The 19,760-nt window shown below is 35.1% G+C and overlaps 1 protein-coding gene across 2 annotated transcripts in view; it reads right to left on the bottom strand.

Moving 5' to 3' along the window:
* Window positions 1-385: 385 nt before the first annotated feature.
* The window catches only part of LOC135715966 (mediator of RNA polymerase II transcription subunit 12-like), a 40,638-nt gene continuing 21,263 nt past the window's right edge, over window positions 386-19,760 (bottom strand). For both annotated transcript variants that reach the window (XM_065238882.1, XM_065238883.1), the window contains exon 6: window positions 386-1,893. In XM_065238882.1, coding sequence (XP_065094954.1) covers window positions 1,294-1,893 — 600 coding nt within the window. In that variant the 3' untranslated portion in view covers window positions 386-1,293. The remainder of the gene's footprint in view (window positions 1,894-19,760) is intronic.

Genomic DNA, 19,760 nt, shown 5'->3' with positions numbered 1-19,760 from the left:
TAACCCGATGCTTAAATGTAACTTCAAGTCAATAGCTAGAGCATTGAAATGAGTTCTTTTGTTATGACTGCATATATTACACTAAATTTTCTTTTAGCTACATGTTTACTTTAGTTTTTGTTAAGTTTCTTCTTAATACAACACTTTAGCGACGTTTGTATATACGAACAAAAATAGTAACAAATGATAACACTGTGACAAGTTGATATTCATTTACTCTTTGATTCATAATTCAAGTTGGGTGTCAATAATAAAATAACGATAAAGATTACTGTAAGTTTTGTTTGTCTTTTTTTTTGTTATTAGTTAAAGATATTTGTAGTAATAGTTAATGTTGTGCTAAAGACGCGCCGATTCAATTCAATATTGTTTGTTGTTGTTTCACTTTTTGTTTTTTTTTATTCGCTAGCATGAAATGATGAGTGGTGAATGTTGAATTGTTGATTAGGATTGATTGCGGTGAAATGTAACTCTAAATGTTGAACAGCACTTTGAAGCATGATTTTTTTTTGTTCATCTTTTAAATATATATGATATATTTATAATAATATTTATATGGAATGATATGGGTAATGATTTGCTTTAAATGTAAATATCACCTTTTCATTCACTTTGTTTTTTGATCACTCATCTTAATGTTAGAACTTGTCTTTTATGTCTGGTAATAACTACAACATTGTATAATTTTAACCTTTACTCTTTGTATCAATTTATCAAACCAGACCGAAGTACAATAAAAATAAAAACAACAATATTCAAACAGTTTTGTATAGAAACGACTACGGTTACTTTCTGGAAGGGACAATATTTTGCCAAACCTTCCCAAAATGAAGAACAAATAAATGCTAATCTGAGGAAATTAACTTTGACCTAAATCAATCCTAACTCTCGTCAAAATGCCGCGAAAAATACGTGTGCGTGATCATGTTTCTGGTTCACTAGAATGCTAGAACTTTAACATTTTTTTTTCAAACCAAAATAAATCTTACGTTTGTAGTATTTACAGTTGAAAATTTTGCTTGCCTCCATTTGAATGAACAAAAAGCTTTCGTCAACGATTTTCTTAATCTTTTTTTTTCATCTGCATTAAACTTACTAGCCTATTATTTGTTCCTTTCATTTGCGGATACGATTTTTTGCTACAATAAGTTCGTCCCGTATTGTGTTCTCGTTTTTAGGATTCGGAATGTTGAGAGTAATTCATAGCAATAATAATGTACAGTATAGTCTAGGTTCATTACAGCTCCAATAATAATAACTATAATTATAATGTTGTGAACTAAATGCCTGGGGTTATTTACCACCGAGACCAAATTTCATAAATAGTAGCTCTTTGCCTTTGGACAGCATGTCCCCGCCTGGAGCTGCCATCTCTTGAATTTTGCCCATTATGTTGGGTCCACCTTGTTGTTGACCAGGCTGGCCTGGTTGGCCGGGTTGACCAGGTTGGCCAGGTTGCTGCTGCTGCTGTTGTTGCTGTTGCTGTTGCTGCTGCTGCTGGCCACCTCCCATGCCCATGTTCATACCTAAACTACTAAATGGACCGGATGACTGTTGCTGGGGCTGTTGGTTCATCGGACCACCACCGGGTTGCTGCTGTTGGGTCTGAGCGGCCGGCTTCTTGCCAAACAGACCACCGGTTGCGGCACCGGCGGCTCCGGACAGAAGGTTGCTAGCTGTAGAAAAGACACCACCGGATGAGGCTGTGGTTGTAGGTTGTTGCTGTTGCTGTGGTTGTTGCATTTGCTGTTGCTGTTGCATCATGGGTTGCTGTTGTTGGCGCATCTGTTGCTGCTGTTGTAGTGGCGTTTGCTGCTGCATGTTATTCATTCCGCCAACATTACCACCGATCCCTATCCCTTGACCGATCATCCCTCCTATCCCCTGCATCCCCTAGAAATCGCAGCAGCTGCGTTAGTCTATTCTGATATGCCCACCAAGCCCACTTGTACTAAAGGATAATGGATTACGTATATAAAGGAAGGGTTCTAGATTTTTGTTTAAGGAAAGTAACTTTGGAAAATCGCATCAGAAAACTAAACGTTAACGAAACTCAATACAAATGAAGCTACTACTAGAGACTGCTTGGTGCGAGTGAGTTTGAAGACGTGCGTTAGGCTGGTTTTAGATTCACTCTGATGGTTTCAGAGTACTGCTAGCTGTTTAAAGATTTTTTTTAAAGGAGATATGACGATGCATTCTTTCAAAGATCAATGAATTTGGGTGATAAGAGTCTCACTCTTGATATTTGAAACACTTTCTGAAGCAAGGCATTTCATGTTTTGAGGGATACAGAGCCACACACAGCACAGAAGAGTAAACAACTCGGTGTGCTTGGACGTCTGAAAGACTTGTAGCACACATTACATAAACAACCCAACTCTAACAATAACAGCAATATTATAAGAGCTGTAAATCTCTTGCGTTTATTTTTCTCCATGTGTAATCTAACTCTTACTTTTGAAAATTCATGTTTTATGATTTCTAGTGTGCGAGAAAAGAAAATCAACTTTACAAGAATATATGTTTCATAACCAGTAAGAGCCAGATTTTCGTCTGTGCAGTCAGTTACAAAGCAAAGCACTGCTGAAGGTGACGTGTTCGACAGGTTTTTCATGTTGTGTCAATGGTTAATGTACACACTCCCTATCATAAGTTTGGGGTCAACATTTAAAAAACGAACATTTTATTTCATTACTGACTGAAACTTAGTTCTCAGGTAATATTTTTTTAATATATTTGACAATTTTTGTGTGCAAAAACTTCTCTTAAGGTTATAACATTTTTTCAAAATTCACACTTTCTCAGAATTGGGTCGGCCAAATTTTGAAATGAAAACTGGAAGCTGAAACTGGAAGCAAAACCTTTATTTTATAGCCATCGAGCTAGGTTTGTGAAAGTTTAGTTGAAACATTTAGGATATGCTTTAACTTAATAACATAGTTATTCAAGTTATCGATCAAAAGTTTGCGGTTACCGCACAGTAGTTATCTATGATTCTGATATACAGTACCTGTCAAAAGTATATACCTGCGTAAGTTTTTTATTCTCTAAAAAAATAGAATTCACAGATTTTTAACTTTTTCGGATATTCATAGAATTTTCTGAAATCTTGGCTGCTGGTTAGTCACGTATTGAAAATGTATCATTATAATTTTGAGCTTGACTGACAGACCCTGTATGAAGCTTGAGCATTTTAGTAAAACACCTCTTTTTGAAACTGATGCATAGTATTACCCGTTCGTGTTGCAAATTTCTTTTGCACGTTTTGATTTATCTAAGAACAAAGAAAATCTGTGTTTTGCTTAGATGTTTACAGGTAAACATATTTTTCTTATCTCATCATGACAAAAAGCTGGATTCTAAAAAAAACTGAATGGTCGTTTACGAAGAGCTTTGAGTGGGTTGGTTTATTTCCTTTAAATTCCGTTATAATTTTATCAAAACGATTTAGTGGTTCGCAGAATTTCGTTAAAATTGGTAATTTTGTTCCTTATCGCAAAATATTAGACCATATTTTTATTTTTTTCATTAGGGTGACCATTTCCATGTAAAGGTGGCCCAAAATATCTATTTTGTGTGTAAATGATATGCATGATGTCTTCATATAAGTTGATAAAACTTTGTAGAAGACACCTAGTTCATATTTTGTTTACTTTTGGCGGAGCATGAGCAAGCCAATATAAATTAAAAGAGCATGCAGTTTTAAAGAGCGTGTTTTTAACTAAAACTAATACAGTATTTTCACCAATGAATCCTTACAGTCGCTTACAGTTTATCGAGTTTACCATGATGTTGAATCACATATAATCTACTTTTAGATTCATGCGAGATAATTTGCAACATTGCACCTTGTTGAGCTTCAAATATGTAATATTTCAAAACATATCCACAAACTTTCTAGTATTTTTTATTTCAAATTATATTGCCCTAGTAGCACACTTGTCACAAACCGGTTAAGGTATCTGCTTTAGTACTCATCTTAGTCACAGTCAAGTTACTACGACAAATGTGTGATACTTGAGGGGATGCTGTATTCGGCAAATTTATCAAATTTCCCATCTGTCTATAACTATTCAGAACATGTCAAAGCTGTAAAAGTAGAAATTCAAAAGTAATGATAAAAATTCCTTTTTCTGTAGAAAATGAAAAATATTTTCAAAACTAAAATTGATCGTACACCCAGAAGATTTTTTTTTCAAAAATGGTAAATAGGCGTATTTTTTTAAATCGTTGCTGAGGATTGAACAGATGTTTTTGATTTATTGCTATAATGTTGGTCTTTATTGGAGGATCCTGTATGAAGTTAGATTAATTTTAGTAAAATGCTCGATTTTCAACGCTCGAACTCAACAAGTGGACGAATTTTAGTAAAATTAGTGGCAGATGAATGCTCTTTATTACGACTAATTGATTTATGTTCATATTATTTCAAGAAAATAAGCTTTTTCTAGATAAAGGCGCTCTAACTTTTTGTAATCTCAACCAAATTTGCCCAATACTGAGCCAATAATTGATAAATGTAGGCTGTGTCAGCTGCCAAAAATTCAAGGACGTATCTATCTAACTTGTGTCTAAAAGCCGTTTTTCTAAAATATAAGTACTGATGTACGATTAATTTTGAGATACACTGTATGGATTTGGTGTCTTCTACAAGTGGTTTCTATAACTTTTATGAAGAGACCAACTATGTATATTGAGAAAATGAAAACATAATATTCTATCTCGCTTATAGGGGGTTAATCATTAATATGAAAACTTCAAACGGAGCGCAATAGCATTGCAATAAACTTCTCAGGAAACATCCCAAGTAACATTGCAATTTTTATGGAGGTTTTCAAGCGTGGTCTACAGAACCCTAATAAAACCAAAATTGTTACTTGGTTACATACCTCTAAAATTGCTATATCAAGGATTTATCAACTAAACGCACGAAAATGATAATTTCAACTACTGTTAACTGTATCAGTGTTAGGATAAACCAACCAGAAAGTACCAAAATCAATGTAAAGTACATTTTCATAGTGTTTTTTATGTTTCTTCATACGTGAAATTTACGAGTTTCAGAGTTGGTTGGAAATGTTATTGAATATGTGATAATTTATTAGCTAGAGAAACGTCTGAAGAGGGTAGGTTGATAGTTGATAGTTCCCCTAGAATACGGCAATATGACAATTTAATAGAAGTTGAAAATGAGCGAAAGGCCATGCGACTGTACTAGTCAAACGCACACTTCTTTATCTAACTCACACATTAATGGATGAGGAAACTTGAGACTTATATACTGACTGCGGTTTGGAATAGTTCTAGCGACGTTTCATCACTACCTAAAGCCCCATGTTTCCGAAAGCACCAACGTAGTCATCTCAGAGAGAAAGCATTAGGGTGGCATTGAGGTGACTACGTTGGTCATGACGAGAGAGGCAACGCAATAGTTGGGTAAAGAAGAATTGGATTATAATACACCATCGACTGAAAATGCCTTCAGCAACATGGGGCTTTAGATAGGATGAAACGTCGCTAGAACTATTCCATAGCCGCAGACAGTATATGAGCAAGTCAAACGCGTACTGTTTTGCCTGTAGATTTGAAGAAATACACTGAATTAAATTATCACTATTCAATTTTCATACTGCCGTACTCTAGTGGAACTATCATCCTCCCCTCTTCAGACCATTCTCTAGCTAATAAATTTTCACACTAAAGCTTCATGTTCGATAGCATTTCCAACCAACTCTGAAAATGAAAGGTACATGGGTTATATATTGGATTTGACAGCCACAGCACCCCCTTGCCTAAAACTCGGCATTTTCGGCATTTCCTATCACAACCATCTATGTCATGCTTAACCACACGGAATTTGAAATATTTTGCATGAAAATAGAAAAAAAAATTTCCAACAACGCTATCTTTATATCAATTATGGTACTAATTTAATCGTAGTTTTAATAAACTATTTCTTCAACACTGTGTAAAGTGTCAAAAAATGCTCCAGGTAAATCATTTCTTGTTAAATAAAATATATTATATAACCAATTTTACACGTGACGGAATCCATCGTTGACATAAAAGATGAGACGTAAACAAACATGTCATGTAATATTAAGTGCTCCGAGACTGAAAAGTTCGTTGCTCGACGAAAAGTACGTTTGAATGAGCTATATTCGCGTCTGTTATGACTCAAATTTATGTCAAAATTGACGCTCGTATATGTCACTCTCAGAGCACATAAATTTATATGTTTTTTTCTAAGTGTGTAGATTTTATTTTCCGTTTACAAGAAAATAGGGTAATTTTGTGATTTTTTTTTTACTAAATTTTCTCCCAATCAAACTCAACACTGCACTAATAAACCTTGAATATTTGTTTCACCAATTGCTAATAATTCAGAGTTTTTGACACACATTCTGAAAAATTATCAAACTTTAGTTTTTTGGATAATAAAAATGTTGTTTTTATTTTTTTTGTTTTTTTTTTTAATATTAATTCATTTGATAAGGCTCAATAGAATTAACTTTACAGATGTTTGTTTCTTGTTCATCATGCAAAGCATCGTAAAACTATTGCCAAAAGGTACAACACAATAAACAGTTTATCTTCCGCTATCCAAAAAGCCTCCTCCATCTGGACGGGATCCACTTCCAGTGGTTTCATTGTATGGCAGTATCGCCAACGGAGGGCAAAGCGCTTCCATTGCAGTAATGGACGCTAAACGTGGTCATTCACACATTCACCACAAAACGGTTGCTTTCCAAAGTCGACGGATCGACCGAAAGAACTGCTGATGAAAGGAGAACCACACATTGCACAATGGTCCCAAAGCCGTGTTTAGGAAGACAAAAATATATGCGTCCAAACTATCGTTTTTAGGTACATTGTGCCTTGGGGAAAGTTTCATCATATTCTTGGTCGATCTTTTTATGTTAGTGAAATTAGGTTGGTCTATAAAATTGGTGAATTGAATTTTTTTTTTTTTATTATTTGAGATAAACCAATGCAATTTTCTAAAAACTTCTAGAACAATCAATTCAAAGAAACTTTGCTCAAGACCCCAAATTTATTTTTCTTATGGTACATGAGATATTTTTTTTTAAGCAAGCAGGTTAGGGTGGTCGCTATAAAAATTGTTTTCTTTGAATATCTTTTCATACGTTCATTTCTGGTTCAAACAAAATTGTAGACACTTTTAGAACTTTTGATGATGTATATGTTTGTTGAAGCAACTAAGTTGTTAAATCTTTTATTTGAAAATTTATGGCTAGTTGTGCTGAAAAATATGACTTTTTTTTTTAAATTTTATTTAATGCTTCGCAGTTCTTTGACCAAAAATGAAAAAGATTGGAAAATTGGTTGCTCCATTTATAGATATTAAAAATCGAAAAGTGTAATTTTTTCGAATAAAAAAGGCCTCTAACTTTCTAATCAAAAAAGAAAGCAACCTAGTTTCTTGAGCAAAAATATGCGTCATCAAAAGTGACTAAAAGTGACTTCAACAATGTTTACGAGAATACGAGAAATGAACGTATGAAAAGATATTCGAAGAAAACTGATTTTTATGGGCCACCTTAGCCTACTTGTTTAAAATTATAATTTCTCATGAACCATAAGAGATAAAAATTTGATGTTCGCTGCAAAGTTGCTTTAAATTGATTGTTCTACAACATTTTAGAACACAGCATTAGTCTATCTAAAATAATAAAAAAAAAGTGTGTATTTTCAAATCACCAACTTTATAGACCCCCTTATTTCACTAACACAAAAAGATCGGCCAAAAAATATGAAGAAACTTTCGCCTAAAACTGACGGTTTGGGCGCAAACATTTTTGTATACTTAAATACGGTTTTGGGACCATTGTACATAGTTGCTGTCGAGTAAACAGACTATTTTTTTTCTTGAATTGTTTTTCCGTCGTTCTTGTTTTCTGTGCTGAGCACCAATGCTACCGACAGCAGGGAGGCAGGCAGCTCCCACACCTGGACCCTACTTATCGGCCCATCAACTCATGAACCGGGGACCAACGGCATTACTTCCCCCGTGATCAGAGATGTTATGCCTCACAAAATCCCGGCGGCGCCGACTGGGATTGAACCAAGGCCTGCTGGGGTGAGAGATAATCACGCTTACCACTACACCATCGGCTCTTCTGAGTAAACAGACTATCGTGAGACAAACATCAAGGGTGGCCTGCTTCTGTCGACAGCGGAGTAAACACTGATTACTTTACAATTGCCAGTACTGTATATGAAATAAATATAAAAAGTCACATGCATAAGTACGTGTTTTGGCGCTCATTTTTTCCCCAAGCATTTTTATTTAAACACTATTAATAATCAACTTAGCCAGTAAATTTTAGTAGAAGTTACCAATTATGCTTTCAATAGTCAATAAACGCCATGATTAAAATACAGTCTCTTACTGGTTTTAGCAACATGGATGAGGTTATTTGACCTTCAATTTGCTCCTCAAAGAATGTTCTAAAGAAATCACAAATAGAATAAAGTGTTCGAAGGAGTTTCTAGAAAGCAAAGAAGTCAAAAATTATGTGTTACCAAAAACGGGAAGGCACTGTAACAGTGGATTTTAACTCCATTTTGATGAATAATGTTTATGCTGTCTAACAAATTCAGGAAGTAGTTTATACTAGTTTAAACACCGAAAATAAAGCGAGCATATTTTGCATGTCTGCCATGTCCATGTCTGAAAAAAATCACTTAATTCGAAAATGTTCAGATCAATCATGAAATTTGGGGTACGATAGGCTCAAATCAAGTGCTGTTCTATTATGTGTCAAATGAAATTATTGGAAAAAGATTCCTTTATCCATTTACCTAGATAAAAAAAACTCATATTGGTATTTCAGCGGCAGCGTTTGAGTATTTGCTTATTTTTCAATCTGGTGTCAATAAAGTCCTTGAGCACTGATTTTTCGCATAAAACTGCTTAATATTCCAGAGCATCGATTTGAAAAAAAAAAACTACACTCTAAGATTTATTTCCCCCCTGGGACGATAATAGGTAAAGATGTGCCTAAGCCGTCACTTCCCTTTCATAAAATTATTGCGGAATACTGGTTCTTTTTTGCTGTTGTAAGACATATCCCGGAATTTCCCTGAATATCTTCCGAAGTTTGGTCCCAAAGCCTTTAAATATATTTTTTTTTATTTGACTTGCCTTGCTCCAGATTTGCACCATGTGCCCTTTGAAAGAATGCCGTCTCAAAGTAAAACAGTACAGTCAATGATGAATGCTGCCTTGATTGAACGAACCCATTGGCTAAGACGCGGATCGCACATCTTAAAACTCGAGCTCCTATACAGTGACTTTTGTCGTACTTTGTCAACTAGATTAACGAAAAACTTTAAAATCCTATCTGTTCGAACGTAAGCGAAACTAGGAACTAGAAACTAGGAAAATTCTAGTGAACATAAATGAACCAACAATCGAAAAACTAAATGAACAAGTATTGGGTGTGAACCAAAGAGACAAATAGATAGAGAGAGAGAGAGAGAAAGAGATAGGCTTTTTGAAATGTAACAAGGAAAGAAAAACGGAAAGACGAAATGTAAAGAAGCAGAATGTCTAGGAGAACAAGTAAAGAACCAGAACGTAACGAACGAACGAATGCAGTAATGAAGCACTGAAGTGTTGACACTATTGAAATGTGTTAACCAGTCAGTGTACCTCATCTGTGGGGGTCGGCGTTAGAGTTCTGCGTAACAGTTTTGCTCTAAAATGTGACATAAATGGCCAAGAAATTGTGTTTCGGAAAACTTGATTCCCTCACAAATAGGATGGAATTGGTGAATTTCCAATTTCCTCAACCGCTCTATAAACATCGTACTTATTGGTTGTTGGGAGGAGGAGGAAAGTGGAAATAATTTACTGACGCTGATGTGTATGTGTGTATATTTTGTACAGTTTGATAGAAAGGAATTTCAGGGAGCCGTCGTTCAGGATTGAATAAAAAATAGGACTATGTAGAATGAATTAGACAGGATAAAATTAACATCACCAATATTAATCGAATACTGATTGAGGTGCAATTTGTTGTAGTATACGCAAAAATAATAACAGTGTACGAGAAAATTACATTATATTCTATTTCCAAATATAAAATGAACTGAACTAAACTGTTATGAATAAATCATCGTAGGGTAAATAACTCTAATGTTGACCTATTGATCTACAGTTTGGGCCCATCGATAAAAATTTACTGTTCTTAATTTTTTCTTAGAGCAATGCATCATTTGAACAATCCAAATGGATCAAAAAGATTGCTAGTGAAAAATTAAAAAAAAATGTTCTCCTTCGAAATTAATGTATGGGTCCAATAATATGGTCCTTACCCTTATTTGGTATAAATATATGCATATTTCAAATTAAGTAACAATATTATTTTATTTATTTTTGACGATTATTTTATTACAATTTCGGAAGTAACGGATGCTTAAGAAATAAGTCTTATCTGGCTTCCAAATTAAACAACAATATATCGGATATAATTTATTGTGAGTGTTAATTGATTTTGTTTTTGCTCGTGTATTCTCTACGTAGGTTAAAAACTAAAATAAGTTATTCTTGTTGTTAGAGTTCTGCAACTAATACAATTGACTGTTGTTCTTTCCTGAACAAACATCATTTTTAAAGTTATCAATCGTAGATGCAAATAATGACTCATTTGGGAGTCAAATCTTCGTTGAAAATACTACTACTGACAGGAACCAACATGAAATCAACATTTTATATCAACTCCAATAACATTTTGAATACTGGAAAATGGTAAAATCAGGACCGAAATGGCGTTAATTTGAATTTTAACGGGAAGCCATTTCCATGGACTTCTGAATGATTTATTTTTTTATTTTCAAATATTTTTAGAAAAATCATAGCATATATTTTCGGCTTACTACTTCCCTTTGAAAACTGCAATAGAGCATGTTGCGAGAAGTTCATAATTCAAGTCTTGCTTGATCTTTAACAGGAGGTGGTCACCCAACGGCTGTGAGAAGCAACATGATCCTGTCATATCTCAAAATGGACTATGCCGAACCGTAAAATTTAACCCATTATACCCAACTTGCTGAAAACCACTGTTCCTTCAGGCATTTTGAATGGCATTGTTTACTTAAATCAGGCAGATAAATCATATCACATAGAAACGTGAAACGCTTGGACCCTGAACTAATATAACTAAATCTCAACAAAACATTGCACAGTGGGAAAAATTCAGCAAAAGATACCCTTGATTGAATTTCTCGCAACGAAAACGGTGAACGTGAACAAAGCAGAACTCCAACCGGTGGACACGTTTCTTCGAGTCCTACTGGTCTTAGAGTTACCTCTATGCTAATACCTTGTAAAAATAACCAGGAAATCGATTGCGCTAGGTCTCATAAACGAGGCTAGACTAGGTTGAAACGGGAAATTCGCGTTTTGCCTCGGATCAGAGATTTAAACCAAACAATAACGTGTGTTTTTCGTAGTTAAAACGCGTAACATTAACAAACTTGCACGAACCTTATGTGAACATGTTAAAAAAATTAATGCGCTAGGTGCAAGCTATTTCTAAACTGCTAACATTTGATCAGGATCTCCTCATCTAAAGAGAAGTTACTCAAAAATGAGCAAAATAAGTTGAGATTGACAATTTGGTAGATGAATAACATCGATTGGATTACAATTTAAAAAAAATATTAAAAGCGAATCTTTATACAGTTTGTTAATATCTTAAGATAGTTTTCGCTTATGTTGAAGTATATAACCAAAAATCAATTAAGTTAATTTAAAAGGTGAGAAATCAATGAACAAATCAAGCTTCATCGGTAGTGCTACCACGAACTTATGAACATAAAAAAATCTATTTGAAATACCAGATCTTATGTGTAACTTTCAACTGTCTTCCAGTGGCTAAAAACTGTCTATTTAGTATTAACTCTTTCTTTCCCATAGTTGCTCAAGAGAATCAACAAGCTAGTGAGTCTAATACACTGATATAATTTTTAAACAAACTCATGCTACAACATGCATCTCATTTACCTTGTAATTGAATTTTAACTTTTCAAAACAGCTAAAATCTTGTGGTAAGTATAGGGTTCCACATTTTCTAGACCGCTCCAGAAATTGAGTCTGCCACCTCCAGATAGGCTTCAGTCTAAGACTCCAAATGTTTGAACAGACCATCTGATGACCACTCAGAGCCAATGACCAGCTAATATATCAAAAACAACAATTTTACTACGTTTAGAAAAGTGGCACAGAAAAATCAAGGCGTATTTTGATCAAATTTACGGAGAAATCAATCTTACGGTTGTTTCAGATCTTCTGGTAGGTCATCCGAGGACAACTTGGAGCCAATGACGAGCTAATATATCAAAAATCATCATTTTACTACATTCCATATAGTTGCAGGTTAAAATCAATGTCTGCTTTGATCAAAAATACATAATAATCAAGATTAAGGTTGATCCGGGTCACCAGATGGCCTTCCGGTTGACACTCAGTATTTAGAAGCAGGTTGTGGGTTGGTTTTGTTAAAATCTTAGTCAGCACTACCCATATATGCCTGTTACTGTGGATTTCCAGCATCACCTTGTTATAGACGACTGGTACCTTTTCTCCCGATGGCCTCTCGGAAAACCCGGAATAAACTGGAACCACTTGGCCAATCTGTTCCAATTTTCAGTAGACCATAATTTTGAACATTTTTCTACTCACTGAAAATTTCAGCCAATTTCATGGTGAAACAAAAAAGTTATACCCATGCAAACATCGCTATTCGTATGCCTGTTCGTAAAAATAAAAACCACAAAAAGCAGGTGGGGCCCTCCCCAGAAGTAAGGCAGGTGGCGTTCATTTGAAACGCTAATAACTTTTCGGGGTTAGCTCGCATTCACATCCAGTCTTCAGCCAAGATGTTCTCAATACTCCAAAAGATCTACATATTGTACACAAAGAAAATTGACCAACTACAGCGTCACCTAGAGCCGCGAATGTGAAAGGGCCCGTTCTCCATACATTTTGTTGATTTTCCCCAAACAAACTTCAAGCCCTTTGAGCGAGGGGTTCCCTTGAACAAAATGACAAAAACCCAAAAAAAAAAAACACAAAATGACATAATACGATAGACGAACGATAACCCAAATTATAGAACTATTCAATAGATGGTTTGAATGATACCCGAACACGTCGTTAAGCAAAAAACCATACAAATTGTATTAGGGTTGCTAACAAACACAAGCGCGTATAGTGTTTCGAAAACACACGAAATTGTTTAGTTTTAGGATCGATAATAATGAAATCGTAGTATGCAAATTATACGCGTTTGAGTTATGAAAAACATTCGAAATTGTTTAGTCTTAGGTCTGATAATAGGGAAATCGGAAAACGGCCATATCATGTTGTATGCTGCGTAAATCCAGGAGTAGACCTTTTTTTTATCTATTTTTGCCGAATTTTGCACTATGCAATGTTTTGGTGAGATTGAGTTATTAGTTGAGGTTAAATGCGTCGAATGTGATATGATTTGCCTGCGTGAAAATAAAATAAACAATGCAATCTAATATAACTGAAGGATACCTACTTTTTTTTAAATACACCGACAAAAGTGAATATTTATGTTTACTTCATAAATGCTTTTCTGACATAATGTCTAATGAAATCTGTAATGACACATTCAATTCAACAAGCCCTACACTGAAAAAAGTTTTCACATAGTTTCTATTAGGAACGCACATAATATTTTTCCAATAACACAATTATTGATTTTCATTGATTTTCATTTTGATTGAATATCACATAACAACATACATTTCATGGTTATATCCGATTTGATTTGTGCTTTTGGACGATACAATAATGATTATTGCAATGGTCGTAACACATTATTAAAAAACAAATCAGTATCACTAATCCTTCTTGGATATCGATTTGGAAAATTCCTCTTCGATCCTTCAGATTCTTATAGTAATCTGCTTGGAAGTCGATTTGGATAAAAATTTACTGCCGCCATGGCGCCTAAACGCAAAAGAAAGGGGCAAACTCTTGACCCCCCTTCTGATGAAATTAATTTGAGTAATCAATTTGATTTGCTCACGGATGATGAGAATGATCCATCATCCAAGAAAAATTCTAGTAAACTTTCCCGGCTTAATGCCAAGAAGGAAAAGATTCCCCCTATTGTGATAACCACTACCGATTTCCATGCTCTTCGCATGGAACTTTTGAATTTCGTGAAAGTTAAGTTTTCACTACAAATTGGACGTCGGGGTGAATGCCGTGTATTGGCTGAAACCTTGGACGGATTTAAATGTCTTCTCAAGTATCTTACTGAGAAGAAGCACAAATTTTTTACTTACGACACCAAAACTGAACGTGTGTTCAAGGTTGTCATGAAAGGACTGCCCAGTGGTGAATCCCTGGATCAGATCAAAGATGAACTGACAAAATTACTTGGAGTTGTGCCACTCCAAGTAATCAAAATGAAAATGAAATCCCGTCCTGGCGATTCGCGCAACGGGATCTCTAATGATTTTTATTTAGTTCACTTCAAGTCTAGTGAACTAAACAACCTTAAGGCCTTAGAAAAAGCTAGCCTTATGCTCCATGTCCGAGTGAAGTGGGAACACTTCAGGAAGACTGGAGGAAATTTCCAAAACCTCACCCAGTGCCGTAAGTGCCAGGGATGGGGTCACGGAACTAAAAATTGCTACATGCCAGCTAAATGCATGAATTGTGGTGATTCCTCTCACGCAAAGGACGACTGTCCTGTGAAGGAAGATCCTAAGAAATTTAAATGTTCAAATTGTGGTGAAAACCACAAATCCAATTTTTGGGAATGTTAGACTCGCAAAGCGATCCTACAATCTCGTTCTAACCGTCAGGTAGGAAACGCTCCACGTTTCCGACCAGGTACAAATTCCTCTGCTGTTAACAACGGTCAGCGAGGAACAAATTCTACATTCGTACCCGTAGGTACAAATATCTCCTCTGCTTCAAATGTTTCATCTGTACCTACTCCCCTCGCTGCTAACAATGTTCAGCGAGTTAATGGAGCTACCTATGCTGCTATTGCAGCGGGTAGAAATCAAAATACTAACCAACGTTCTAATGGAAATTTTGACAATTTTGACTTAGGAAGCATTACTGCCCCCAAAATGGAATTTTTACAGAATTCATTAATTGACATGATTTCTGATATGCTTAAATCTAACTCCATGTTTGATGCTATTCAAACTGGAGTAAAATTTGCAAATAATATTGTCATGACTTTAAAATTCAGTAATGGATCTTAAAGCATTAAATATTGTAAATTGGAATGCTCGATCTCTTAAAGATAATGAAGACGAGCTATTTAACTTTTTAAGAGTTCATAACGTGCATACTGCCGTTATAACTGAAACGTTCCTTAAACCTGCCCATAAGGTTAAGAAGGACGCAAATTACTTGATTTATAGAAATGATCGTCTTGATGGACCCTGTGGTGGCGTTGCCATCATTATTCATAGACGAATCAAACATAAAATTCTTTCTTCATTTGAAACCAAAGTTTTTGAAACTTTGGGGGTTTCTGTTGAAACAAAATTTGGACAACTTACGTTTATAGCTGCCTATTTGCCATTCCAATGCGTAGGCCAGCAAAAGAATTTTCTCAAGGGTGACCTCCAGAAACTTACCCGTCATAGGTCTAAATTCTTCATTATTGGTGATTTTAATGCAAAACACCGCTCATGGAATAATGCTCAAAGCAATTCCAATGGTAATATTCTGTTTGATGATTGTTCTGCAGGTTATTACACTATTCAATATCCAAACAGCCCAACATGCTTTTCTTCTGCAAGAAATCCCTCCACTATTGATTTGGTCTTAACTGATTCATGTCAACTTTGTAGCCAATTGGTTACCCATGCTGACTTCGGTTCTGATCACCTTCCAGTAACTTTTGAAATATCCCAAGAAATAATTTGTAATCCCAACAGCTCTACTTTCAATTACCATAGAGCTGATTGGGAGCAGTATCGAACATTTATGGAATATAACTTCGATCCAAACATTCCTTTGCAAACCAAAGATGAAATTAATTATGCTCTTGAATCTCTGACTACTTCTATAGTTGAAGCAAGAGCTGCCTCAGTACCAAAATGCGAGGTTAAATTCGATTCAATTATAATAGACGATGATCTTCAGCTCTTGATCCGTCTTAAAAATGTCCGTAGGAGACAATATCAAAGAACACGCGATCCTGCCATGAAAGTGATCTGGCGGGATTTGCAAAAACAAATTAAAAAGCGATTCTCTGCCCTGAGGAACAAAACTTTTGAAAATAATATTTCTAAATTAGACCCGAGTTCCAAACCCTTTTGGAAACTCACAAAAATTTTGAAAAAACCTCAAAAGCCTATTCCAGCGCTTAAAGAAGGTGGTAAAATTTTGATCACAAATTTGGAAAAAGCTCAGAAACTTGCTAAGCAATTCGAGAGTTCCCATAATTTCAGTTTGGGTCTTACTAGTCCTATTGAGAATCAGGTTGCTCGAGATTATCTGAATATTTTCTTTCGGGAAAATATTTTTGATGATTCCTGGGGGACTGATTTGGACGAAGTAAGGTCTATAACTAAAAAATTTCAAAATATGAAAGCTCCAGGTGATGATGGAATTTTCTATATCCTCATCAAAAAACTCCCAGAGAGTACCTTGTCTTTCTTGGTAAAATTATTTAACAGATGTTTCCATTTGGCATACTTTCCTGATAAATGGAAAAATGCAAAAGTTGTTCCAATTTTGAAGCCGGATAAAAATCCAGCTGAAGCTTCTAGCTATCGTCCAATAAGTTTGCTTTCTTCAATAAGTAAACTTTTTGAAAAGATAATTTTGAATAGAATGATGCTTCACGTCAATACGAACTCAATTTTTGCAGATGAGCAGTTTGGATTTCGCCATGGGCATTCAACTACTCATCAACTCTTAAGAGTTAACAATTTAATTCGTTCAAACAAATCTGAAGGCCACTCAACTGGAGTTGCTCTTCTAGACATAGAAAAAGCATTCGACAGTGTTTGGCATGAAGGTTTGATTGCTAAATTGAAAAAGTTTAATTTTCCACTTTATATTATGAAATTAGTTCAAAATTATTTAACTGACAGAACTCTTCAAGTAAATTATCAAAATTCCAAATCTAATCGACTTCCTGTTAGGGCAGGAGTTCCTCAGGGTAGCATTCTTGGGCCTATATTGTATAACATTTTCACTTCGGACCTCCCTGATTTGCCTCAGGGTTGCCACAAATCTTTGTTCGCTGATGACACAGGCATTTCCGCTAAAGGAAGAAGTCTTCGTGTTATTTGCAGCAGACTGCAGAAAAGTTTAGATATTTTCTCTTCTTATTTACAAAAATGGAAGATTTCTCCCAACGCTTCCAAAACTCAACTTATAATATTTCCACATAAGCCTAGAGCTTCGTTTTTGAAACCTAGTAGTAGTCACATAGTCACTATGAACGGAGTTCCAATTTCCTGGTCAAACCAAGTGAAATATCTTGGATTAATACTTGACCAAAAATTAACTTTTAAAGATCACATTGAGGGCATTCAAGCCAAATGTAACAAATATATTAAATGTTTGTATCCTCTTATAAACAGGAAATCCAAACTTTGCCTGACGAATAAACTTCTAATATTTAAACAAGTTTTTAGACCGGCCATGCTTTACGCTGTACCAATATGGTCTAGTTGCTGCACTACCAGGAAAAAAGCACTTCAAAGGATTCAGAACAAAATTCTGAAAATGATTTTGAAGTTGCCTCCCTGGTACAGTACAACCGAAGTACATAGAATTTCGAATGTTGAGACTTTAGCACAAATGTCCAACAAAATAATTAATAATTTCAGGCAAAAATCGTTGCAATCCTCAATTGCAACGATTAATTCCCTTTATACTTAGATAAGATTTAGTTTTAGTTTTTAGTTTTAAGATATCAATTGTTATACTGACATGCAGGTTAAAAAACCTGTTTAAAATACTGAATTGCCAAGACATGAACAATGTAAAAACACTTAGATATATATCATAACAATTAAGGCTGGTACGTTACTGCAGTAACTGGTTAAAATGAAATGTAATTTATTTTGAATTTGGAACAAATAAAGAGTTTAAAAAAAAAAAAAAATCAGTATCACTGCACCAAACGAAAATTTTTGGTGCTCCTCTTTCATTTGAGAATAGTATCAAAATGTGCATGTGCCAGCAAGCCTCGTTGGATAATCGACGAGTGCTGAACAAATCTTCTTTTTGTAACGAGTTGCATACAACAATTTTTGGCACCCACTTTTCGACACTGTTTTGATTAACATAATTGGTCTGCTTTTCCAAACTAAAATACTATTACGAAAAGTACTACATTTAAGAAACCAGTGTCGAAAAGCTTTACTTTTCAACACTCTATCGAGTGCAAAAAGTTCTTTAAGAAACTCGATGCAAAATTCGATTTTTTCAGTTCAAGTTGTAATTATCCAACACGGCAAGCCTTTATTCTAAGACTCATGCTGAAAAAAAATATTTTTGCAACTTTTTGCATAAATAGCTATTGTGCATTGAGTGCTGAAAAGTAGTACTTTTCAAAACTGTTATTTTAGTATGTTAGTTAGGAAAAGTAGGCCATCATGTTATTCAAAACAGTGTCGAAAAGCTACACTTGAGTGCTAAAATAGCTATTTATGCAGCAAGTTGCAAAAAGAAGATTTTTTTCAGCACCAGGCGTAGTTTATCCAACGAGGCATGCCGAGAGTTTATTTCTATCAATATGTTGACGTCAATACTTTCAAAAATATTTTTGCTGGAACATCAATGCAGGGCAGGTCCTCACTAAATTTGTTATAGGCTATGAATAATTATTATTCTGAGACAAATAACAACTTTCCAGTCAAAAGATGCCAAGGATCAGGCTACTGCTGTTGTCAAAAAGAAGAGGAAAATGAGTGGAAATATTGGAACTCGAAATCTAACTTTTTGATTTTTCGTCAGTATGTGCATCAATATTTGCATCAATATTATCATCAATAATTTTGAGAATTGACGATATTTTTGTTCGTGTGGTGCCTGCTTTACAGATGCAATGTGTGTGAGCCTAAACTATATGCGTGCTTTATATGTGCTCTTGTACTTCTACTAGAAGTCTGAAAGCACACAGCAAATCATATTTTTGTGCTATGCGTGTGCTATCATACCCTGATCCCTGGTCACAATATTGAGCCATGTAATGGATCACATTATTCAAGCAGTTTAAAATGACGTTTAATGCCACTCGAATTCAACATCCGTGAAGTTTAAAACATTTCTTTTAAAGCGTCGAGATAATGGGTCTGATTTATGATAAGCGCTTGATGTTATAGAAATCGGTGGTAGAGGGCGTCTCAAAACTGATCAAAAATGTGATTAATTTTAAGGTGTGCCAGTTATCGTACTAGTGCTCCCCTAATTGACCATACAGCACAACTCATGTTCTAAATAAGTTTTTTGTATGTTACAAAAAAGGTTGCAAAGTATGTGTTTTATTTATGTAAGCTTCCAATTTCACTTTCAGAAAGTTACAATCAGCGATTTCACTGAGTGCTCAGTCATCGTGCCCTGAATTTGAACACCCAACCGGGGGATGTAAGATTTACTTGCTATGTGGGATTCATCATCGCAGGATGTTCGTGGAGACCGCATGAACGGATGATGAGATATAGCGAGCTGCAGTCCAATGCAAGAAAATTGGAGACCGAAC

The sequence above is a fragment of the Ochlerotatus camptorhynchus genome, unplaced genomic scaffold (assembly GCF_037179485.1).
Source record: "Ochlerotatus camptorhynchus isolate MF236.1 unplaced genomic scaffold, CSIRO-AGI_Acam_v1.1 ptg001058l, whole genome shotgun sequence".
Classification (NCBI taxonomy): domain Eukaryota; kingdom Metazoa; phylum Arthropoda; class Insecta; order Diptera; family Culicidae; genus Ochlerotatus; species Ochlerotatus camptorhynchus.
The sequence above is the reverse complement of the archived record's forward strand: the minus strand, read 5'-3'. Positions and strand labels throughout refer to the sequence as shown.